Source organism: Drechmeria coniospora, chromosome 01 (assembly GCF_001625195.1).
Source record: "Drechmeria coniospora strain ARSEF 6962 chromosome 01, whole genome shotgun sequence".
In the NCBI taxonomy this organism is placed as follows: domain Eukaryota; kingdom Fungi; phylum Ascomycota; class Sordariomycetes; order Hypocreales; family Ophiocordycipitaceae; genus Drechmeria; species Drechmeria coniospora.
Window position 1 is genome coordinate 1482852 of NC_054389.1, and position 22546 is coordinate 1505397.

Here is a 22546-nt window from a genome sequence, read left to right on the forward strand (position 1 = left end):
GGGAAGGGGGTCGGTATATTGGATTCATCGGGGCGTAAATCATGTGTCGTCTATACATGGGCATCCGGCAAGACGTCGTCGGCATCCAGTCCCAGCTGTTCCGCGACGCCCGTGACCACCTTCCTGAAGGCCTGGCATGCCGGGCTGTCGGGGAACGAGTCGAAAAAACTCTCGCCGTAGTCGCACGCCATCCGAATCCTCGGGTCGAGCGGCACGGCGCCGAGAAACTTGATGCCCATCTCCTCGGCGAGGGCCCTGCCGCCGCCGGTGCTCGGTCGAAAGATCTGGCTCTCCTCGGTACAGTTGGGGCAGACGAAGGCGCTCATGTTCTCGGCGAGACCGAGTATCCTGATGCCCGCCTTGTTGCAAAAGTCTATTTCCTTGCGCACGTCGAGCAGGGCCACCTCCTGCGGGGTTGTGACGACGACGGCGCCGTCGATGCCGCTCTCCTTGAGGAACGAGTTGACGCTGAGATGCTCGTCGCTCGTGCCCGGGGGCGTGTCGACGAGCAGAAAGTCCAGCTCGCCCCACTCGACGTCCTTGAGGAACTTTTTGATCAGGCCGTTCTTCTTGGGGCCCCTCCAGATGACGGCGTCGTCTCGGTTCGGCAGCATGAACTGGATGCTCATGACGCCGAGGTTGTCCATGACCCAGACGGGCGACCAGCCGGAGCCGCTGACGTGGATCGTCTCGTGCTCGACGCCCATCATCTTGGGGATGCTCGGTCCGCATATGTCCGTGTCCATGATGCCCACCGTGCTGTCCGGGTTGGTGGCGAAGGCGTGCGCCAGCAGCGAGGTGAAGGTGCTCTTGCCGACGCCGCCCTTGCCGCTGAGGACGAGGATCTTGTGCTTGACGCCGGCGAGGCGTGCGGATATCAGCGGGATGTCGGGATCGGGACCTTTCGGCGCCGACGCGCAGATTGCCTGGTTCGGGCATCCGGCGCACGAGTCGGCCTGGCCAGCCTGCTGCGACTCGGGACCGGGGCAGTGCTCGGGCTCCGGCGCCACGAGCTGTGGTTTCTGCCTCGTCGGGTTGGCGAGCACATCAGCCACCGGCTCCGGCTCCTCGAGAGAGGGTGCCATGGTCGCGATTTCGGCGCGAGTGCGCGAGTGCGCGAGTCTGAGGGAAGCCTCTTTGAAATATGGAACGTCGTCGTCGAATCAGGCTTGGTTAGGTGCAAGGGAAAACGGAAGGCTATCAAACCTGGAAGTCATAAAGTACAAGTAGAAGTATTACCAATCACGGCGCATTACAAGTAATAGTAATGGTTAACACGGAGTACGGAGTACTTCGAGTAAGAACAAGTACTTGTAATACTTGTACTCCGTACTTGGAAATACTTATCTAAGCAGTACTTGAACTGTACTTGTGTACTGTACTGTACGCAATTTACTGCGGCATGTTCTGCAGTAATATTAAGTGTACTCACGCCTCAAGTACAAGTAAGTACTGTAGGTGTACAAGTACTGTATGGGGTACTCTCCAATATTACTTAGTACTACTCCGTACTGCACTATGCACTCTCTAATACAAAGTACTGCTGCACTCTGCTCTTTACAGGTACTGCTGCACTCTGTACTCCATAAGGTACATACTTGGACTGTACAGCATGGAAAACGTACCGTAAGTACATGTACTTACAAGAGCATCTACAGTACTTGGAACATGATATCGAGTACGGAGGAGCACATACTTACTGTACTTGCAACGAAGTACTAAAGTAATAATACCTAGTAGGAGCACAGTAATTAGCACCTGTACGCACAAGTATTACAAGTTATTCGCTACCTACCTAGTAGGTACCTAGTACCTAGTACCTAGTAGAAGAGTACAGTTCTTGTATACAATGCTTCCACAAGCACCTACTGTACAGTAATAGTCGCCCATCTCCGCCGTCGAATCGAGAAACAACACTTATGGACGACAAAGAATGAGTGGTTTCCGCATCCCACATTACGTTGCAATTCCCTGACTCTCGCCCCCCTGACAAGTAACGGCTCGCTCATCGATAAACTCACTAGGGATACGGCGGCTGACCATTTTCCATGGAAGGATGTTGGAATGCCGGCATTTACGGCACAGCGGTGCAATAAGTACAAGTACTCCGGATACCTACACACCTTGGTGCTACTGTAGGTACTTACTTACTTACTAGGTACCTAAGTAAGTACTTACAGTGCTTACAAGTGCATGCACAGTATAGTTGTACATGTTTAGTTGTACATGTACTTGTACAGTAAGTGCACAAGTACTTACTTCATGTACTGTAATACTCAGTACGGAATACTCGCACGGAATACGGAGTACTCACATCACCTTTCCAGTGATGTTGGGGTGGGTCGGTCAAAACTTTCGGTGAGCTGGTGGGGTCCCCATATGCTATCGCATGTCATCGCACCTAAATTTTTCTCTCGCCGCCCCACGGTGCAACAATTGCTGAGCGTGTAGAGCGTGCCCAACGATAGTCTCCTCCCACAACTTGTACGGTACGCTGCAGCAAGCCGCCATGGAAAACGCCTCGGTTGCGAGTCTGCGAGAGACTCTCTGCTCCGAAGAGACCGCCCTCGCCGTCCGCTTCCGAGCTCTCTTCTCCCTCAAGCACGTGGCGACGACGGCCGAGTCTAGCTCCGCCATCGCCGCCGTCGAGGCCATCGCCGCCGCCTTCTCTTCGCCGTCTGCCTTGCTCAAGCACGAGCTGGCCTACTGCTTGGGGCAAACGAAAAACGATGCCGCAATCCAGCCTCTGCGCCGGGTTCTGTCCGACCTTCAAGAGGACCCCATGTGCAGGCACGAGGCCGCCGAGGCTCTGGGCGCGCTGGGCAAGGCCGAAAACCTCCAACTCCTCCGGCACTTTCGCGATCGCGAGGGCGAAGAGGTTGTCGTGACCGAGACGTGTGAAATTGCCATCGACCGCATAGAGTGGGAAAACTCCAAGGAGAGGCTGCAGGAAAAGTTGCGACAGAGGCAAGGACATTGTTCTTCTATTGGCTCGGAGCTGCAGGTGGAACTAACGGCCCATCAGTGACTTTGCCTCCATCGACCCCGCCCCCCCCATGCCCGAGTCCGAAAGGAGCGTCGACGAGCTCGAGAAGACAATGCTCGACGTTCAGCAGCCGCTCTTCATGCGGTACCGAGCCATGTTCGCTCTGCGCGACCTCGCCTCGCCGCCAGACTGCCACACCGCCGTGCCTGCCGTCCTCGCCCTGGCCAAAGGTTTCAAGGACGAGTCGGCCCTCTTCCGTCACGAGATCGCCTTCGTCTTCGGCCAGCTGTCGCATCCTGCCTCCATCCCCGCGCTGACGGGAGCCCTGAGCGACGTCAACGAAGCGAGCATGGTCAGGCACGAGGCCGCCGAGGCGCTGGGCAGCTTGGGCGGGGAGGAGGGTGTCGAGGACATCTTGAAGGCCTTTCTTCAAGACAAGGAGACCGTCGTTCGGGAGAGCGTCATCGTCGCCCTCGACATGGCAGACTATGAGAAGAGCGCCGACGCCGAGTACGCGTTGATCCCGGAAGCCGCCAGCGCCGCCGCTTCGTAGAATAAATGTCAAACGAGGCCGAGTTGGCGTCGCCTCAGTTATTCTCGTTCCACCTGATGACTTGTTAGCGGAGGGGGAGGAGGAGGCGCCGTGGAGTCCGGACGACGTACGAATTGCCGCATTCGCAACTGTAGATGACTGTTGAGCCTTCGTCGGCGCCGCGCAGCTGCACTGTTGTGTATTTGACCTCTTCCCTGCCGCAGCTGGGGCACCTCTCGAAAACGCTGGTTTCCGTCTGGATGTTGTGCCGCTCGACCGTCTGCACGCTCGAGTGTAGTTTCTGTCGGAGGGCTGATGGGAAATCCGATGGCTTTGATTTCGTCACAATCGTTTTCGACCCCGTGTCTGGCGGCACCCTGCGTCAGCAAACGACGCTGCGGAAGCCCGGCTGCTCCGTGACGCTCGGCGTACCTTTATTCCACTGGCCGCAGCATTCGCACTGGAGAATATTCTTCTCCGTTCCCTTTGTCGACGGTAGGAGGTTTCCGCAGTCGGTGCAGAACACCATGGACCCTACGGCAGCCATCGTTGCTCCTTGGAATCCGCGTTTTTGAGATTCTAGAGGTCAACCCGGGATGGCGAGGATGGCCAGAATTTTGTCTCGTCGGTCCGCGTAGCCTCGTCCCCCAGCACGAGTACAGTGCGAGCACGAATAATGCCACGGTGCCGTGGGCGGGACTGATGGGGGGAAGGCTGCCGGAGACGAAAACGGGAAAACTTGCATGCCATCTAGTGTCCACTCCGGGAAAACCGTTGACTGGCTGCGTGTTGCCATGGAGACCCACTTCGACATTGATGCATGCTCGACCAGGTAGGCACGCAAGGCTGCGGTTCCCCAGATGGTTCGTCGAATCTTCACGACCGACCGCCATCCACAGGATGCGACCGACAACATTCATTTCCCACATCGCATCGCTAGCGTAGAGTCGTCTCAAGCGACTGGTGCTTCGATACTCGCCTCCGACTCCTTCGCCCTCCCCACACCCTGCGTCGGACGACCGGTGTCATTCACCCCATCCCAAGGCCTTCGATGCGCAGTCCGACCAGCTCCGTCACTCCCCCCTCTGAAGCGGGCTGCATTGTGTGAGCGACAATATGGCACACGCGCAGTATCACAATGCGAATGGCCCCAGAAATGGAGCCGGCGTTGCTCATGATCCAGCTTCCCTCCAGTCCATCTCACGCCCACTCACCTTGCAGGAGTCCTTGCCCTTCTCTCCTCAGACATCAACCGTTCCTTTCCTCCCAGGTCCGTCCCTGCTCGCACCGGCCGCCGCCGTGGCCGCACCGGGAGCTCAGCTTCTAACCTTGCCTTGGCAGATATCATACCGAACCCGAGCCTCGGGTCCGGCTCGCCGGCCATGACCATCACCGATCTATTCCCCCGAGACGAGTTCGACAAGTTGAACAGCGAGTCTGCCAACCAGCCGCAAGGGTCTCGCGTGTTGAAGCAGACAACCGACTATGTGTTGCACAATTTGAAGCCTTCACAACGGACACACTAGTATGTTTCCCTATTTTCCTTTGTCTGAAGGTGCCGGCCGTGCTAATCCTCCGTAGCAAGTTTCCCACGGTGCCCGCCGCAGCTTCCACCGCCGGCGCCGGCAACAGTCTTGCGCAAGGCCTCTCGCCGTTGACTAAAAGCGTATATGATAGAGTGGGAAGTTTCTTCAAGTCGACAAAGTCCAACACGTCCACCCCCAAGCTCTCGAATGGCGACCCACCCTTGCCTGCAAAGGTCACGGGAGATGATGCCTCATCAAGATCCAGCCTCCCGCCGCAACCGCACGACGGTCTCCCGGAAGCCCACGCTTCACAAAAATCACCGTCAGTCAGGATAGAGGTGGCGATTCCCTCGAAGAGGACCTTCGACCCGACATCCTACCTCGATACCACGGGAGTCGACGAGTTGCAGGAGCACACTCCCAAATCTGCCGGCGTCGCCGCGGCACAGGCTTCGCAGCAGTCCCCTGCGACGCCAAATCAACCCTCTTCATCATCTTTCAGCGTCGAGCTGCCTCCCGTGAGCATAAAGAGGGATGAGTACCTGCCGATTGCCGATGCGCCCGATGCCTCGATCCTCTCGACGCGGCGAACTGACGGTCAGAACCCCACCGACAGTCAAGGCTTCGCCGTCACAAGTCTTGACCAGCGCCAGAGAGGAGAGGCGTCCCTGGATGCGCTCGACTCGCTCATGCGCACCGTCTTCACCGCCGTCGGAGATGCGCTGGCGCACCAACCTGGGTCGGAGCATGTCGTGACGTTGACGACCGACCAGGAGCCCACCATGACCGCCGCCATGCAGCAGAAGATGCATGGCGCCATCCAAAAGGTCATCGGGCTCAAATGCTTTCACTGCGTTCCGCTGGAAGGACTCGTCCAGGTCATGAAGCTCAGCGAGGCCGGTCTGAAGCAAGTCGACGGGCTAGAAATCCGCGCCGACGAAGGCTGGGACGAAGCCGCCGTCGAGACCTGGGTCCAACAGCTGCCCGAAGTCGAGACGGCCCTCAAGGCGGCGCGAACCTGCCTGCGCGTGCTCTCCGGCGGCCGGGAAGACAGGCAGCTGTATTCCGAGGCGGTCATCAACCGGTGCGTCTCCCTCTTCAAGTGCGTCACGGAAGACTTCATCATGCCGTTGGTCGAGCTGCGCAACTCGGGTCCGACCGCCGGCCTCTTCCGGATGGTGCACAAGCACAAAAAGGTCGTCGCCTCCGTCTTTGTCTGCTGCCAAAAGTTCTCTTCCGTTCTTGCCGAGCTCGTCACGAGGATCACGCTCTCCGAGTCGGTCATCAACACGCTGGAGTTTAGCGCATCCAAGCTCATCTTTGTCGAGAATGCCTATTTCGAGAGAGACTCGGCCATTGGCGTTCAGAGGTTTGACGGCATCCGGTCGGCCGCCATGGGCATGCTCAGTCAGATTTTCTTGATCAGACCGGAGCAGAGGCAAGGCATCATCGACGACATCTTGACTTCCCTCGAGAAGCTCCCTGTTGGAAAGCAGAGCTCTCGACAGTTCAAATTATCCGATGGCGGTAGCATCCAGCCCGTCTCCGCCCTCATCATGCGCTTGGTTCAAGCGAGCTCCGGCAGGGTCGACAGCAATGACGCCGGCGGCCGCGAAGCCGTTCTCCGCAGCATCGACGGCGATGAGGATGCCGAAGGCGAGGAGGTGCTATCCCAGAAGCGAATCCAGGCCATCCCTACCATTACGAGCGAGGAGCAGGGCGCGGAGCAGCACGCGGTTGCCATCCAAGAGCTGGAAGCCGCCACGGCCCCCCTCAACGACTCGGCAAGCCGCAACGCGTCCTACGTCATCAACTTCATCGTCAAGCGTGCCATCGGCTCCACAAAGTCTGGCGACACGCCCTACCGCAACCTCCTCGACCTCTTCGTCGAAGATTTTACGACGTGCCTGGATTTGCCGGATTGGCCGTCGGCCGAGCTGCTCCTCCGCCTTTTGATGGTCATGATGGTGCAGCTCTTCGAGGCGGGTAAAACCGCCGCACCAGCCAAGAACATGGCGCTGGAACTGCTCGGCTCCATGAGCGCTGCCATCTCTCGCCTCCGATCGCACGTGAAGCGAACGGCCACCAGCTCCCTCGAGGGAGGCGAAGCCGGCGGGCTGTCTCCATACCTCTCCGACTTGGCAGCACATGTCCTCGAGCAGAAGAGCCAGGTGGAGCAGATGGTTGCGTGGTCCGGGCCGTATCGCGCAACGTTGGAGTACCTTCAAGATCGCTGCGTCGAGGATCATCATCTGTCCAGCGCCGTCTCCTACCTCATCACGGACTGGGCGAGCAAAATCCACAGCGGTTACGACTCCATCCAGGAGGACGACAGCGAGCGAGACCAGGAACTAGGTCGCTTGGCCTATCGCCTCCGCATGATGGTCGACGACAGGAAGTGGCTCGCCAACGAGTACTCTTTCAAGGCCGTGACGGCGAGCCAGGCCAAGTTTGCCTTCTCCATCCTCCTGCTGCGATCGCCTCTCTGCGAGTCGTTTGGGAAAATACTGGACATTCTGCTGGGTTCCATGGCGAGCGACCAGGCGACGGTTCGAAGCAAGAGCCTCAAGAGCATCAACCAAGTTCTCGAGACGGACCCCTCCATATTGGACGGCGACTCGACGGTGATCCAGCTCATATTGGATTGTTCGAGTGACTCGTCGACACAAGTCAGAGACTCGGCCCTCGGCTTGTTGGGCAACTGCATCGGCATGCGACCGGCGCTGGAGCCGTCGTTGACGCCGAAGATCATCGACAGGTTTCAGGACGCCGGCGTCGGGGTGAGAAAGAGAGCGATGAAGCTCGCTCGAGACATCTACCTTCGCAATCGAAACAAGGGCTTGCGAAGCGCCATAGCCAGCGGCTTGCTCCGCCGCGTCCAGGATCCGGACGAAGGCGTGCGCGATCTTGCTAGGCAGATGATAGAAGAGATCTGGTTCGCGCCCTTTTACTCCAACGAAAATACCGCCGCCTTCGAGACGGCCCTCACGGAGCATGTCTCCCTCATCATTCAGACGGTGAAGACGGGCACGGTGACGGAAATCCTCGACAAGGTCTTCCAGACGATACTGAGGCCCCATAACAAGTCCCTGGAAGGACCGTTTGCCGTCTGCTCACGGCTGGTTGGCATCATGTTTGGGCTCATAGATGACCCAGACTCCGAAGACACGACGATTCCCACCGGGCGCGATGCGCTCCAAGTTCTCACCATCTTCGCCAAGGCCGATCCGAAGCTTTTCAATTTCGAGCAGATTCGGCTCCTCAAGCCGCAGTTGGCCAGCTTCACGGGCCGCGACGAGCTCTCGGCCTTCCGAGCCGTGACCATCATCTACAAGCGAGTGCTCCCTCAGCTGCCGGCGGTGCACTCCGAATTCCTTGCCGAAGTTCGACTGCAGCTTCTGAAGAGCATCGGCAAGATTTCCTCCCGCGGAGCGTTGGACGACCTCATCGCGTGCGCCCACACCGTCTGCGAACTCCTCAACGACTTCAACCCCTTGGCCAACCTCGTGGCTTCGAGCCTGATGGGCACCCAGAAGTTGAGCAAGGTGCCGCTGGACGGCAAGCGGTTGAATCATCTCGCCGCGTACGCCATCATCGTGGGGAGTGTCGGGAAGCATTGCGACCTGGACAAGCAGCTGCGCATATTCAAGGAAAAGTTTCCGCGATGGCAGGGCGATTCCGTTCCCCGGCTGATCATCGACATCCTCTCGCCGTTCACGGTGCCCTCGCAGCCGCTGGAAGCTCGAAAGGCCGGCATCGAGGCCATCGGGCTCGTGTGCCAGTCGTGGCCTCGAAACTACGTGCTGGCCAAGGTCTACACGGCCTTCCAGCAGGTGTTCCAGGACCGAGTGCCGATGCTGGAGACGATGATCCTCCGGTCCTTCAAGGAGTTTCTCCTGACGGAGGAAAGACGATCGGAGGCGGGAGCCGACGGCGGCGAAGGCAAGAAGAAGGAGCTCACGGTGATGGGCGGGACGTCGTTTGACGACGTCGCGAGCGCCACGACGCAGCGATTCCTGGGAAACATTACGAGAATCGCGCTGGGAAGCCAAGACGAGCATGCGTTCCTCGCCATGGAAGTTCTGGGCAGCATCAACCGGCAAGGGCTGACCCACCCGAAGGAGACGGGGGTGACGCTCATCACGCTGGAGACGTCGGCCAACCGGAAGATTGCCGAGCTCGCCTTCACGGAGCATCGGTCGCTGCACGAGAAGCACGAGACTGTGCTGGAGCGGGAGTACATCAAGGCGGTCCAGGCGGCGTACAACTACCAACGAGACGTCGTGAAGGACTCGCACGGCGCGACGACGGACCCGTTCCAGCCCAAGCTTCACCTGCTGATGGAGGTGCTCAAGATCAGCAAGATGAAGAATCGGCAGCGGTTCCTGGAGAAGCTGTGCAACCAGGTCGACTTCGACCTCGGCACGCTCGACAGCACGGGCGACGTGCCACCGCACATGGAGTTCTCACGCTTCGTCGTCGAGAACTTGGCCTTTATCGAGTATCAGACGGTCGGCGAGCTGCAGACGGTCGTCGGCACCATGGAAAAGATCGTGGCAGGCACCGGCGCGACGGTGGCGCAGGCCATCGAGTCGGACATCTTTCACGTTCGCTTGGACCTGGACGAGCTGGACGACGGGCAGCCGGCGGCCTCGGGCGAGGCGACGGTGGCGGCCACGGTGGACGGCCAGCCCGGCCATCGGCGGCTCGACGACTCCAGCGCGCAAAGGCTGCGGCAGCTCACGACGGCGTCGATCGTCCTGCTCCTGCTGTGGGAGACGCGGACGCACATCCGCAAGCTCTACGGCATGGGCACGAGTCGGCACGACAGCAAGGCCAAGGCGCTCGCGAAGGACCTCAACAGGACGCCGACCAAGGTGCAGGGCGTGCACGGGGACAAGCTCTGGGACGAGCTGTCGTCCCACATGAGCGGGCTGCGGAGCGAGGGGAGCATGGGGCAGAAGTGCAAGGCGTTTGTCGAGCTCATGAGCATCGACAAGGAGTTCAAGGTGGCCGACGAGGACGAGGAGATGGAGGCGTCGACGCCGAGCGGCGGGGAGGGCGACGACGACGCCGCGGATCGAGGCAGGAAGAGGAAGGGCGGTGCCCCCCCTGGCGGTCGCAGGAAGCGCGCGCGGTCCGGCTCGCAGGCGCGTAAACGGGGACGGCCGCGCAAGCAGAGCGTGGACATGAGCGAGGACGCCGAGCTCGACGGGGACTGGATCTAACGCCAGCGGACATTTCGGCACGGTCGGTCATGACGGCCTTTCACACACGGTTATTGGTGCGCGGGCACGACGACGGCATGACGGGAGGGCTCGTTTTGGAACGTCTCCCACTCGGGACGACGACGAAGCATACGCGTATCTGGGCTGTTGCTACCCTGCACGACGGGGTCAGGATAGAGAAAGGATCGCCTCCAGATGGCATCGGCGCATATGATGAGCTAGACAGGCTAGATGACATTGATACACATGAATATAATGCTAGTATTACGAGATGGTCGGTGCGACAGATGCGTGACGTGAGGGCTGATGAAAACGAGGAATGGCAGATGGTGGTGTTGGCGTGGGCATGACGCCCCGGGTAGCGCTTTGTCACAGGTACAGGGTAGTGCGGAAGTGGCCGTGGAGCCCTGAAACGCCGAGCAGTAGGGAAGCGAGGCTGGCAAGCATGCACCAGCATGCTTCACCTGGGGTGCCTGTTGGCTGGCTGTCATTGTCGGCAGCATCGGGGAGCTAATGGACACGGAGTACTCTGCACGTACAGAGCACATACAGGGCACATACAAAGTAATACAGAGTATATAGAGAGTAAACGGGGCACATACAAAGTAATACAGGGCACATAGAGAGCAATACAGGGCACATACAACGTAATACAGAGTACACCCAGAGCAATACAGGGCACATGCAGAGCAATACAGAGTACACCCAGAGCAATACAGGGCACATGCAGAGCAATACAGAGTACACCCAGAGCAATACAGAGCACACCCAGAGCAATACAGAACACACTCAAAGCAATACAGAGTACAAGTACAGATACCCCGTACATGCCTTCGACCTGCCATCATGATGGGCGCCAACTCGCAACATATGGGCATGGATCGGACGTATGAGCATGCCGTGGAACGACTGTCAACCGCTGTTGGCAACATGAACGCCAGCAACACCACGCAGCATGCCGATGAGCGCATGACGTAGTGCAAGCCACGAACTCGTCGGCGGCAACATTCGATAAGCGAGACCGAGCGGATGGGACGAGGTGGCAGGGGTGAGAAGCGCGAGAGGAGGCGTGGTCTTGTTTCATTTTCTAATGTTTCACAAACACGTTTCCTTGGCTGTGTCTGATTTGTGCTGGCACGCATGCCTACTTGCAAGTACGGAGTAATCACTAAGTACTAGGTACCTACTAATACAGTACAGTAGGTGTACTGGCGTACAACAGTACTGTAAGCAAGCAGGCGGTGTACTGTACTGTACTGTACTCCGTACAACTACAGTACTTGTACTTGCTTTGTACAAGTACTCCCTACCGTGGCCGTGGTGTGAATCGTGTCCCTGGAGCCAAGTGTCTGCCAAGAGATGGCCAAGAGATGGCCAATGGCGGGCCGGGAATAGTGCCTTGGCGCGTTGGGTACCGAGTACTTCTTGGCATCGGGTGCCGAGTCCCGATCGATGATCGGTACTTGGGGGGGCAGGGCAGTGCTCAACGTATGTGTATCCTTCTCTTGCTTGTACGTACTGTTGGCGGCCCCGTTGTTTGTTTGATTTTTGCCGTGGCATGAATCGAGGGAAATGAGCAAGACGCATCGATCCGCACGAGTCGGGGCCTCGGCCGGCGGCTTCAAGGGCTGCTGAACCGTGCTGCAGGCCGGAGTCCATGCATACAAGTATCTTGTTTGTCACAAACAGGCGCTGCTTGGTACGCCGCACGTATTCATGCCAACCGTCCAATACAAGCTCGATACTTCTCTATGCCGGGGCTGGTGTATTAATTACTGGCCTGATTCACTGTACAACACTGTACTTGCTGTGCTGTAGTTGTGTTTGTACCTGGTTGGTACTTGTACTTGTGGTACGCCAGATGGGCTGGAGAATTGCTCGATCTCATCTTGCCCGCCATTCACGGCTACCCTAACCCAGCTTGGCGGTATTTAGTGCACGGGGTTTCCCCTAGCAAGACGTACTTACTATGCTGTACTTGCCACCATGCTCTGTAGCGCCATCGTTTTTGACGAGGCTGGTTGGCACTCGGGCAATTTACTTGCCTCCTGCTACTGCTGTAGGTGTGCCCTCGGCTGTGACGGTCAAGAGCCGGCGGCCCTCGTTTCATGCGGCGGCGCGTCCTCCTTTCTGCCCCTCGTCCCCTCGAAATTCAAGTGCCTGCGTACTAGCCCGCGTGGTCGGCTGGCTTCTCGAGCATGTTTGGGGCCCGCTTCGCCCCTTTGTGCATGACAACTTGCCAATCTCTTCCTCCGTGAAGGCAACCAACCGCAGGGGGATTGCTCGCCCACTTCGACTTCACCATCCTCCATCAACTTGCACGAGAGAGGCCATCCCATCTCGGCCTATTCGTACGAGTCTGATTGGATTCGGCAGCTCCAGGTACGTACGAGCTCGTGCCCTCTGCGACTCTGCACATCCCTCCAGGAGTCCTTCTCGTCGCCATGACGTGACGGCTGGTCGGGAGTTGGCATCTGCCCTTGTTGGCCTCGTCGGCCGAGATGAAAAACTAGTCTGACGACCTTGCAGCGTAAATTGAGCCTCGGCACCCAGAGCAGTTGGCATCGACGACGCCGCTGCCGCCGTTGCCTCTCGCGAATTCAAAGCTCGTCCTGCAAGCCGACAACATCGTCGGTGGTTTGGTTGGCTTCCTCCGAAACCGAAATCTCGTCGTCAGCTTGCCGTCCAAGGATTGGGGGCCTGTCTTCTGAAGCACCATTGGGATGTCGACCTGTGAGTAGCACGTCTTGGCCACGTCTTGAGACTCTGTCACTTCTCGTCCCCCCCCTTCCCCCTCCCCCCGCCTCAACCTGGATAGCCCGTCTGTTCATGACATGCATACCGGCCATGCCTGAACGGATCATGCCATGGCAGCGGGCGATGCCTTCAATCCGCGACGAACGACGCCGCTTGCTTTCAACATCACACCTCGTCGTGCGGACCTACATTGGCCCTTCTGTCCCTCGTTCCCGTCGCCTCCTCCATCTCCCCGTCTCTCGCCCGGTGACACGCTGGTGCACGAACCTAGTCCCTGAGCGACGGAGCAAAGTGCTGCTCTTGGTTGTCGATGCTCATCCTGCTCATGCTTCATTCACTCGCCAATACCCAAGCCTCACCTCTGATGCCCGTTCGCCCCGGTCGCTGATGCCACGGGGCAGGTGGAAGCTACCATTTGCTGACTCGTGAATGGAAATGCTAGACAATCAATTTCGAAACAAGCGCCAGGCGCATACCGTCAGCCGCTCGAGTTACGAACAAGCCTGGAACCCTTTCCGACACGTCGCCTGGGGGCAGAGGCACGGCCGGGCGGAGACGTGGAACGCCGGACACGAGGAGCAGGAGCAGCCCGGCGGCGAGCGTCTCTCACACGCCGCCACGGCACCGACATCGTCATCGACGGCCACGGCCAACAACTCGACCGACCCGCCCGCCGCAGCCGCCATGCTCGGCGCCGCCGGTCCTGGTGGGGAGACGGGGCCATCGGCACCCCGGTTCAGCGGAACTGGCGCCGAGGATGAGGCGATGGCCACGAGATCTGTCGACGAAGGCATCGGTGCCGGGTCCCGGGCCGGGTCCCTGCGAAACAGGAGGCCCGACGCCGCGGCCCTCGACAGCACGCCCGGCGATGGCGATGCCAAGGATGGCAAGAAGCAGAAGAAGAACTACCAGAACGGCATCATCCGTCATGTCTATCCGACGGAGCCCTTCACCGTCGCCAACCAGTTGCAGCGGACCTTTCTCAACTCGTGGATCAACGTGCTGCTCTTCGCCGCCCCCGTCGGCATCGCTCTCGCCCAGGTGAGCTCGGTGGACAAAAAGATCGTCTTCGTCATCAACTTCATCGCCATCATCCCCTTGGCTGCCATGCTCGGCTTCGCCACCGAGGAAATCGCCCTCCGAACGGGAGAGACGCTCGGTGGACTCCTCAACGCCACCTTTGGCAACGCCGTCGAGCTCATCGTCGCCCTCATCGCCCTCATAGACAACAAGATCAGCATCGTCAAGACCTCCCTCATCGGGTCCATCCTCTCCAACCTGCTGCTCGTCATGGGCTGCTGCTTCTTCTTTGGCGGCCTACGACGATCCGAGCAGTTCTTCAACACCACCGTCGCCCAAACCGCCGCCTCCCTGCTCGCCCTCGCCGCCGCCTCCGTCATCGTCCCCACCGTCTTTGACTCCGTCCAGGATACGCCCCTGAACAAGGTCGCCGCCCTGTCGCGAGGCACCGCCGTCATCCTCCTCGTCGTCTACGCCGCCTACCTCTTCTTCCAGCTCAAGACCCATCAAGCCGTCTTCAGCGAGTCGAGTCAAAAAGTGCCCGCGAAGCCCTGGAAATCGGGCGTCAAGCCCGGCGCGGTCAAGCAGGGATTTGCAATGCCGGGATCGCTCATGGGTCACGCCTTGCCCGACCAGAGCGAGAATGAACGGTTGTCCAAGATGCTCATGACCACGCCGCGCATCAACAAGGATGGCCACGTCGTGGAGGATGACGAGGACGAGGAGCCGCAGCTCAATTTCATCGTTGCCCTCTGCACCTTGGCCGGCTCCACCGTGGTCATCGCCTTTTGCGCCGAGTACATGGTCGACGCCATCGATGCCATCACCCGCGACGGCTCCTTGTCTGTCGAGTTTGTCGGTCTCATCCTTTTGCCCATCGTCGGGAACGCGGCCGAGCACGCGACGGCCGTCACCGTTGCCATCAAGGACAAGATGGACCTCGCCATCGGCGTTGCCATCGGCTCTAGCATGCAGGTCGCCCTGTTCCTCATCCCCCTGCTCGTCGTCGTCGGCTGGGGCATGGGCAAGGACGAAATGAACCTGAGTTTCGACAATTTCCAGGTCGCCGTCATGTTTGTCTCCGTCTTGTTGACCAACTACCTCATTGGCGACGGAAAGAGCCACTGGCTCGAGGGCTTCTTGCTCATCTGCCTCTACGCCATCATCGCCGTTTGCTCCTTTTGTATGTTGCTTCGTTCGCAATCCACCCCTCACCCTCGGCTGCTAACTGACTGCATGATAGACTATCCCGATTCACAAACGGGCGGCTTTTAACGTCGTGCCAGAGCCACCAGGCATGCTTCTATCGCGCTCCTCGCATCCTTTGGGATGCAAAATAATATATCTTGCTGAGGGTTTCCCCCAACCCCTGCCGCACATTGTAGACAACCCGAGTCCCCTGTATTTATCCTCGCTACCCGATGTGGGCATCGCTCTGCAGAATCTCGCATCTGGATATCTGCCCATGTTAATTCACTGGGGGTGTTAGGTGTTCGTGGGAGAAAATGGCGATCTGGATTTTCTCCGATTTTCTCCGATTTTCTGATCTTTGCGGCTAGGGAAACGAAAGTTGCGCAACAAATGCATCTACAATTATCTGTATCTTTATACGCGTGTATAATTCCAACACACCAAACATGTCACGATCCTGTCCTGATCTGTGGAGCGGAGCTTTGCCAAGACTTGCAATTGCATCTGATGTCATTTATTTCCATGCGAGTACTCCGGCGATGACCCCATCGCGTACTTACACAAGTTTTGAAGCAGGCAACGTCAATCCTATCGCGTCATCCGACTCCCTTTCAGCCTGCTCGAGATACGCCCCATCGCCACTACATGCCACCGCTGGTTCGTTCAATTCCTGGTGTTCAATGTGTTTGTGAATCCAGAAATTCCGGCGGGGTTATAGGCACAGCCAGCCCGGCCACACTTGATGCTGGTGTCTACTTGCCCCGAGACCCCAGACCCATCCCATCATACTGAACGCTTCCCCTCCGCAAAAACACCATGGGGCTTCCGAGTCGTGCCGCCGCAGCGGTTGTGGCAGCTGCCCCAGCTCCACCATCGAGGTTGCCCAGCACGCCTGGCGGAAGTCCGAGCGACGGGATGCTTGCCTCGGGAACGGGCTCGAGATGCGGCGCCGTGGACACCGAAGAGGGCGTATCGTGCACGTGCTGACCCTTGTCAAAAGTCTCGCCGTAGAAGGCCTCGAGAGCGGCGGCGTCGTGGCAGAGCGTTTCGAGCCCATCCTTGACATCCTTCGCTTCGCTTGCCCGACGTGACTGCTTGCTCGCAGCATCGGCCGGTCGAACGGCGGGCGAGAAATAAGGGAATGCGGGCCAGACGGTGGGCGAGACGCCCGCCGCAGGATCGGGGCGACCGTAGGCCCCATGAGCGCCGCCGATGCTCATCAGGCGGCCTGCGCGGTCAAGATGGGGTTGATCCGCGAAGCCCTGCGACCGAAACTCCTTGTCACGACCGGTAGTCGGGCCCTTGCTGAGGAGCCGGTTTTCGAGGACTAGGAAGTTGCCGTCATCGGTGATCTGGGCGATAAGCGATCCAGATCGGTGTATGTACTGCGTGTACTTGAAATCGGGCCTTCCCCAAGAGTAGCGCACGTCGACGTTGCCGGGGAAGTTGGACGCGGCCTCAAAGTCGAGGACGAAATCGAAGCTTTTCAGAATAGCCGTTTGGTAGAAATGCTTACTAGGCGCCGTCTGCAACCCCAGCGAGCTCGGATCGTACAATGCGTCCGGTTTCTCGTCCGGCGGACGTGCCGCAAGCTTGATCAGATACGGCTTGCGGAACGGATTAGAGGACGTCACCATGCTGGCTTCATTGATGGGCACTTCGACCAGCCGCAAGCCGTACTGTCCCGCTTCACGTTCCCAGCTTTCAATCACATCCAAGACGAGCTTTGAGGTTGCGTTCATCCAGTCTATCCGTATGTGGAAGCAGCTGTCTGGGTTGTGTAGGCGGTCGTAGTGCAGGTCGATCCGCTCAGGGCGATATGACCTCCTTCGGGGATCCACGTCGTACTTGATCATCTTGCTAAGATGGACCCTCGGACGGTTCTTGCCTCCGTACGATGCCGACATTGTGGGTGTCGCCGACAGAGAGTCGGGCGCTTGCTCCTCGAAGGAGTCCGCTTTCCGTGAGAAGCCCATGTGCGGCGAGCCCCGACTGCCGTCTGACATTTGCGCCAACGGCGCTGAAGCTTCACGCCGTCTCGAGCTGAACCAGCCCGGCTGGAGCTTGGCAAACTCGGGTACAATCTGGTAAAAGTAGTTTCCATCGCGGAACTTGTGACGCCTCTCCACATGGACAAACAAGCCGCGTTCTTTGTCTCCCCTGTTGCCGTCCGTGCCTTCTTTGGGCTTGCCCTTGGCGTCGTCCTGCATCATCAGAGCATTTCCGAGCTGCTCTGCCTCTTCGCGATCCTCCAAGTCTTCAAAATTGTCGAGAAGCCAGGTGGTCATGTCCGAGCCAATGAAGGCGGCGTTGTGCATGCGAAGATGCCACCTGCGGTTTCGCAACGGGACGCCGCCATTCTCCACCGGCTGTTGGATGGCCTCTGCCAACGCCGCAAGATTCAGATGACTTTTCTGAAACCGCTCTTTTCTCGTCACGAGCTTGCCCCTTCTTTGAACACCGTCTTGGCCTTCCAGCAACGGCAGTGTTCCAAGCTCGGCCGCAATGACGACGGATGGATCGTCGGTCTTGTAGATGATATCCAATGGGTTGCGCCGGTTATCATACGATTGAAAACGCTTCTCGTACGGAGACAGATAGCGATTCTTCTGCCAGAGTTGAGTTAGGCGCTTGATGCCTTCGATCCGTAGCTCCTCTGGATTGTCCCCGCTCTGACACCTCGAAATCGATGGGTGTTTTGGGCCGAGAGGAATGAGGACGAATCTCGCACGCCAGAATCTCAGACTTTCCATCATTTGCTCATGATGACCGGCGAGGTAGGAATCGATCATGTTCCAATTTCGCTCCGGCCTTGGCGTAAGTATGTCAATATGTCTCGTTTCATACTCGCCGTCCAGGTCTGTCCGTATCGCGGGTTTGTACACGGCGGGGAAGCCCTGAGCCGAGGCGGATGGCTCCGTCGGCTTCCGTAGGTAAATGTTGACCTCGACCTCGGTGCCGTTGACGCAGGAGAGCTGATGGATGGTGTTGCCGACAGACATGAACACGCTTGTGCCGTCATCCAGCGTTTGATCTCGGGCAAAGACGTCGGCGACCTTGATGATCTTTTGGCCGAATGCCTTGGCAACGAGCGGTCCGACGATGACTTGGAAGCCTTGCGAGAAACGCATGCTGATGAGCTCCTTCATGAACTCTTGCCGCGATTTTGGTTCTTCGGCCAAGTCGTCGTCGGCATTCTGGTCGACGCTGTACGGATGTCTCTGGTATTCCGCATCGAACTGAGCCTTGGAGGGGAAGTACTCCGTCGTCAGCGGCACCGCGGCCGGGCAGCAAAGAGTCTTCCATTTCTGAACCTTCATATCCGACGTCCGGGGGAACACGTGCTGCCATCGGCTATACAATACAGTATCGTCAATCCGGTGATTCTCGGGGTTCGACGGGTTCAGGAGAGTCAACCAGGGCGTAATGGCCGTCATAGGGGACAAGGTGGTTGGCAGCTCGGACACGCCTGCTCGCAGCTTGTTTGTATACACCTTCTGCGCATCTTCCGCCCGAAGTACGGTGGAGTACCGGACGTCATGATCGTCCAACCGCCTCTCCCGTCGGGAGGAACCAGGCTGCAGACCGGTGACAGGTAGTGGCATCGGCCGGCTGGTTTTGGAGTCCGACTTGCGGTGACCTTCTTGTCTCGATATAGGGATGCTCGGCGTTGATGACAGACCCGCGGGGGCGCGATCGCGAAGATCCGATTGACTCTTCCTCGCGGAAACGTTGTCCGAGTGACTCTCGGTCGCACGGGGGGTTGTCGGTCTGAATTCCGAGATGGATCGGGCGGTGGAAGGTGGGCGTAGGACACCAGCCGGGACAACCGCAGCGCTGACCGTTTCCGCCTTGACTTCGGCCGCTGCCACCTTTGGGGCGGCAATACCAAAACCACGATGGCCGAGGCTAATGTGTCTCATGAGCTTCGATGGCTTCGGCGCCTTTGGCGGCGCTGCAGCCACGGGAACCTTTGGTGCAATCGCTGGCCGGCTGCGTTTCTGTTCCGTCGCATCCATGCTGGGCTTCTCCACTTCAGCCGTGGTCAAGGAGAACTTCCGGGAAGTCATCGTGTGCCCGACGGCTCTTCGCTCCGGAAGGGATGTTCCAAGGACATTGGAATCATCTGCATTCCTCCGCGAAACGGTGTCCAGCTCCGACTTGTGCTTTGACGAGTGATGCCTGGCTACCGAATAGCGACTCCTCGAGTCGTCAAACTCTTCCAGCTGTTTCCAAAGCGACTTGTCCGTGGACCGAGGCCGGTCCGGGGAAAATTTCTGAAATCCAATAACGTTGTCCACCAGACCTTCCGGGACACGCCGATTTGGTAGATACAGGATGTCACCGATACGATCCTGACGACGTTTCGTGCCATTTGGACTGCCATCCATGGCGTGAATTGGATAGTGCGGATCCGATTGCAGAGGTGCTGCCTCGATCTCGTTGGCATCGAGCACGCTTCGCATCTGCAGGTCGTACATGCGACACCTGACGGTGAATTCATCCTCGCTTTCCTGGCTTACCTTTTTCGACACCGAGTGAGCGATGCCCGCGTACGATAGGGCTTCGTCCGACTCGCCAGTCCAGAACGACACATGCAGCCATTGAGGAAGGGCGTAACACCACTCCTCATTGGTGGGCAGAGAGGCCGGAGCGTCGACGGGACGGACGACGGCGGAGGCTTTGGTCGGGGAGAAGGATTCAACAACGGACTGGTAGCTGCCCACAACTGGCGTCGGCTGGTTTGGGGTGCTGTCGTGGGTTTGGAACGGATGGGCGAGAGGCGGACCGTGACCGAGAGGGTTCTCATCGGAAAACTGCGGGTTCTTGTACTTGAAAAGGGGAACGGAGTGCAGAGGCATCCGGGGCATGCAGATGAGGTCAATGCCAATGCCGTTGCCAACTAATGCCTCGGTGGTCCTCCGCAACGTTTGGTAGTCGACTTCAAACACACCGGGTCCCGGTGTGATGACGGCGATGGAGACGCCCGTTCGCATGAGGTCCCTGTCAATGTAGTCATGCGAGAACTGAGAGGCGGCGAGGTTGATGGCCTCGAGAACATTTCCGTGGATGGAGAGTGACGATTCGGCCACGACGCGACTGAGGGGCCCATCTTTGAATTTCTGTTCGTCGCAGCAGAGGTCGGGGAAGGCACCGACGGTTTGATGATGCAGACTTATGTCTCGGCGGAAAAAGTTTAGCTCCCGCTTCAGCTGGTAGAGGATCTTTGTCCACTCCCCACTGGCCATCTGGCTGACCACGACGCGATAAAAGTCCTTGTAGGGTCGGCGGCCGTCGGAGGGCTGGATGCCGGTATAGTAGTCGGCCTGCAAGGCGGTGCTGGCCAGCTCGCTCGACAGGCCGGTGTCGTACTCGACGCGGGCGAAGAGGACGATGCTGACGAGATGCTTTACCTTCAACAAGGCCCAACGCTTGAACAAGGCGGGAAGGAAGCCGTTGACGACCTTGGTGAACATGATCTCGCCGGAGCTTTCCGAGTCGAAATCCCACATCTCGCGGGACATTTGGATGAAGAGAACATATCGAGCCGACTCGCTGCGAAAGATGGGCCGGGTATCCCGGACGAAGAAGGCGGAATGGACGTTTTGGCCGGAAACGAAGACGGCGGTGATTTGGGCCTTGATGGTACCCATGAAGAGGATCGATTGTCCTTTGTAGACGGTTTTCTGCGTCAGCTCGCCAACCGTCAACCTCCACATGTCTGCTCGGGACAGATATTGATCCTTGAACGTCATCTCCACGTGCGTCGCCTCGATGGCCGGGTGGTCCTTGTCGACCGGGGCAAGCAAGAGTTGAGTGCCCCTCTTGATGCCAAAAGCATCGGCAATGTGCTTGACGACGTAGACCTCGACGTCCGGTTGGCGGGCCTTGATCTCCTTGGGCATATCCTTGGCAACGAAGATGTATCGATTGTGGCGGCAGTCGAGATCGGCATGGCTGGCGGAAGCAACCTTTGAGCCTTCGGAGCGATCATGAGGTTGCTTGCTGATGCTGCCGTACGCGCTAGAATTGGACCTCGACGAGTCACCCTTTGGCACCGGCGTGATGGACATGAGGGAGCCGGGTACGACTTCGCCGTCGAGGAGGTCGAGGTTGAGGAGGACCTCGTCTCGGGCATAGCCCTCGTTGACGGCAGCATGGCAGTACCGTTCCCGGTGACAACGGCTGCCGTCTTTGATGGTGGAGTGCGCCGAGGTGCTGCCCGGCGAACCGAGCAAGTCCGGGACGGGACGGTCATGGCTGCCTGCACTGGCCGCACTCAACTGTCGAAGGTGAGACCATCGCGGTCTCCTGCGAGGACCCGACGGCGTTGCTCCGGCATTTCGAGCCATGGATCCGATGGCTGGCTCATTTCTGGCACATTGTGAAGCTTCACAGAGGCAGAGGGGGGTCGGATCGGCAATCGGATGGGCAAGACGCCTCCCAAAGTTTCTTCGTCGTCGTCGGCCGGTATGATCAAGCAAGGGAGGGTCGTAGTTTCGGTGAAGGAACACGACTGATTTGCTTGATGAAGTTGCGGCATGGCAGGCTACTGCGGCACGTACACCAACGGTAGGTGGTGGGGTTACACCGCCTGCCCTGTGTGGTAGCTTGCTTGGATCGCGGAGCAACCATTGATCCCTGGACGGCACAACGCGAAACATCATCAGAGGCTTTCCAACCTTTTGGCAATTTCCCTTGGCCGCCTCATCTTCTTGCCTGTTTTGACAACTATACACGGAAGCGAAGCCTGAAACAATGCACCATGGAGGCACGGCAGGTCGTTTCCGTTTCGGTTCAAGTGATGAAATATGATGCAATTACGTCACACGAACGACGGCAACTCTGCGAGCGTTGCAGCAAGATGTGAAGGTGCCTCGTTTCGTGCTGGCCCGCGGAGACGCGGCAAACTTTGCCTCTCTGGGCCGCGGCTGCATCTTCATCAGCCGTGACGAACGAATCGGACGTCTGCGAGGAAACGGTGAAGCATCACGACGGCGGAAGGAAATGATGTCGCTTCCATCGCCTATGGTCTGGCGCCCGGACAAGCACGGGTGCAATTTTGTCCGTGTTTGCTGCCAAGGACTATTGTGTGTCGAGAACGACAAGGATACGGTCGAATGACCGCTCGACGTGACGCGCGAAAGAGGCCGTTGGGCCCTCGCTGCGGCTTGAGAAGTCCAATTCTTGGCGACATCCTCGGCTTGTGATGCCGCAACTGGCGACATTGCTCCGAAAGGGGACGTGACATTATCAAACCTCGACTCCCGTTGAGCTCGCGAACCACAGAGGATCAACGATTGAT

At 58.5% G+C, this 22546-nt stretch overlaps 6 protein-coding genes across 6 annotated transcripts; 3 read left to right on the forward strand and 3 right to left on the reverse strand.

The window, feature by feature from the left end:
* Positions 1-50: 50 nt before the first annotated feature.
* Positions 51-1085, reverse strand: DCS_00403 (ATPases NBP35; the record flags this gene model as incomplete). Its single annotated transcript, XM_040797742.1, has 1 exon — positions 51-1085. The coding sequence occupies one exon, from the start codon at positions 1083-1085 to the stop codon at positions 51-53; it is 1035 nt and encodes a 344-aa protein (XP_040658625.1).
* A 1424-nt stretch (positions 1086-2509) lies between these two features.
* On the forward strand, positions 2510-3539 carry DCS_00404 (deoxyhypusine hydroxylase; the record flags this gene model as incomplete). The annotated part of the gene is made up of 2 exons (XM_040797743.1): positions 2510-2955; positions 3026-3539. 2 exons carry the CDS (start codon positions 2510-2512, stop codon positions 3537-3539), a joined length of 960 nt encoding a protein of 319 aa, XP_040658626.1.
* A 34-nt stretch (positions 3540-3573) lies between these two features.
* On the reverse strand, positions 3574-4065 carry DCS_00405 (uncharacterized protein; the record flags this gene model as incomplete). Its single annotated transcript, XM_040797744.1, has 3 exons — positions 3574-3592; positions 3650-3884; positions 3951-4065. 3 exons carry the CDS (start codon positions 4063-4065, stop codon positions 3574-3576), a joined length of 369 nt encoding a protein of 122 aa, XP_040658627.1.
* Positions 4066-4634: 569 nt separating this feature from the next.
* Positions 4635-10272, forward strand: DCS_00406 (sister chromatid cohesion protein Mis4; the record flags this gene model as incomplete). Its single annotated transcript, XM_040797745.1, has 3 exons — positions 4635-4788; positions 4860-5043; positions 5100-10272. 3 exons carry the CDS (start codon positions 4635-4637, stop codon positions 10270-10272), a joined length of 5511 nt encoding a protein of 1836 aa, XP_040658628.1.
* A 3192-nt stretch (positions 10273-13464) lies between these two features.
* DCS_00407 (putative calcium proton exchanger protein) lies at positions 13465-15324 on the forward strand (the record flags this gene model as incomplete). The annotated part of the gene is made up of 1 exon (XM_040797746.1): positions 13465-15324. One exon carries the CDS (start codon positions 13465-13467, stop codon positions 15322-15324), a length of 1860 nt encoding a protein of 619 aa, XP_040658629.1.
* Positions 15325-15992: 668 nt separating this feature from the next.
* Positions 15993-21905, reverse strand: DCS_00408 (Vacuolar membrane-associated protein iml-1; the record flags this gene model as incomplete). The annotated part of the gene is made up of 1 exon (XM_040797747.1): positions 15993-21905. The coding sequence occupies one exon, from the start codon at positions 21903-21905 to the stop codon at positions 15993-15995; it is 5913 nt and encodes a 1970-aa protein (XP_040658630.1).
* Positions 21906-22546: the final 641 nt, after the last annotated feature.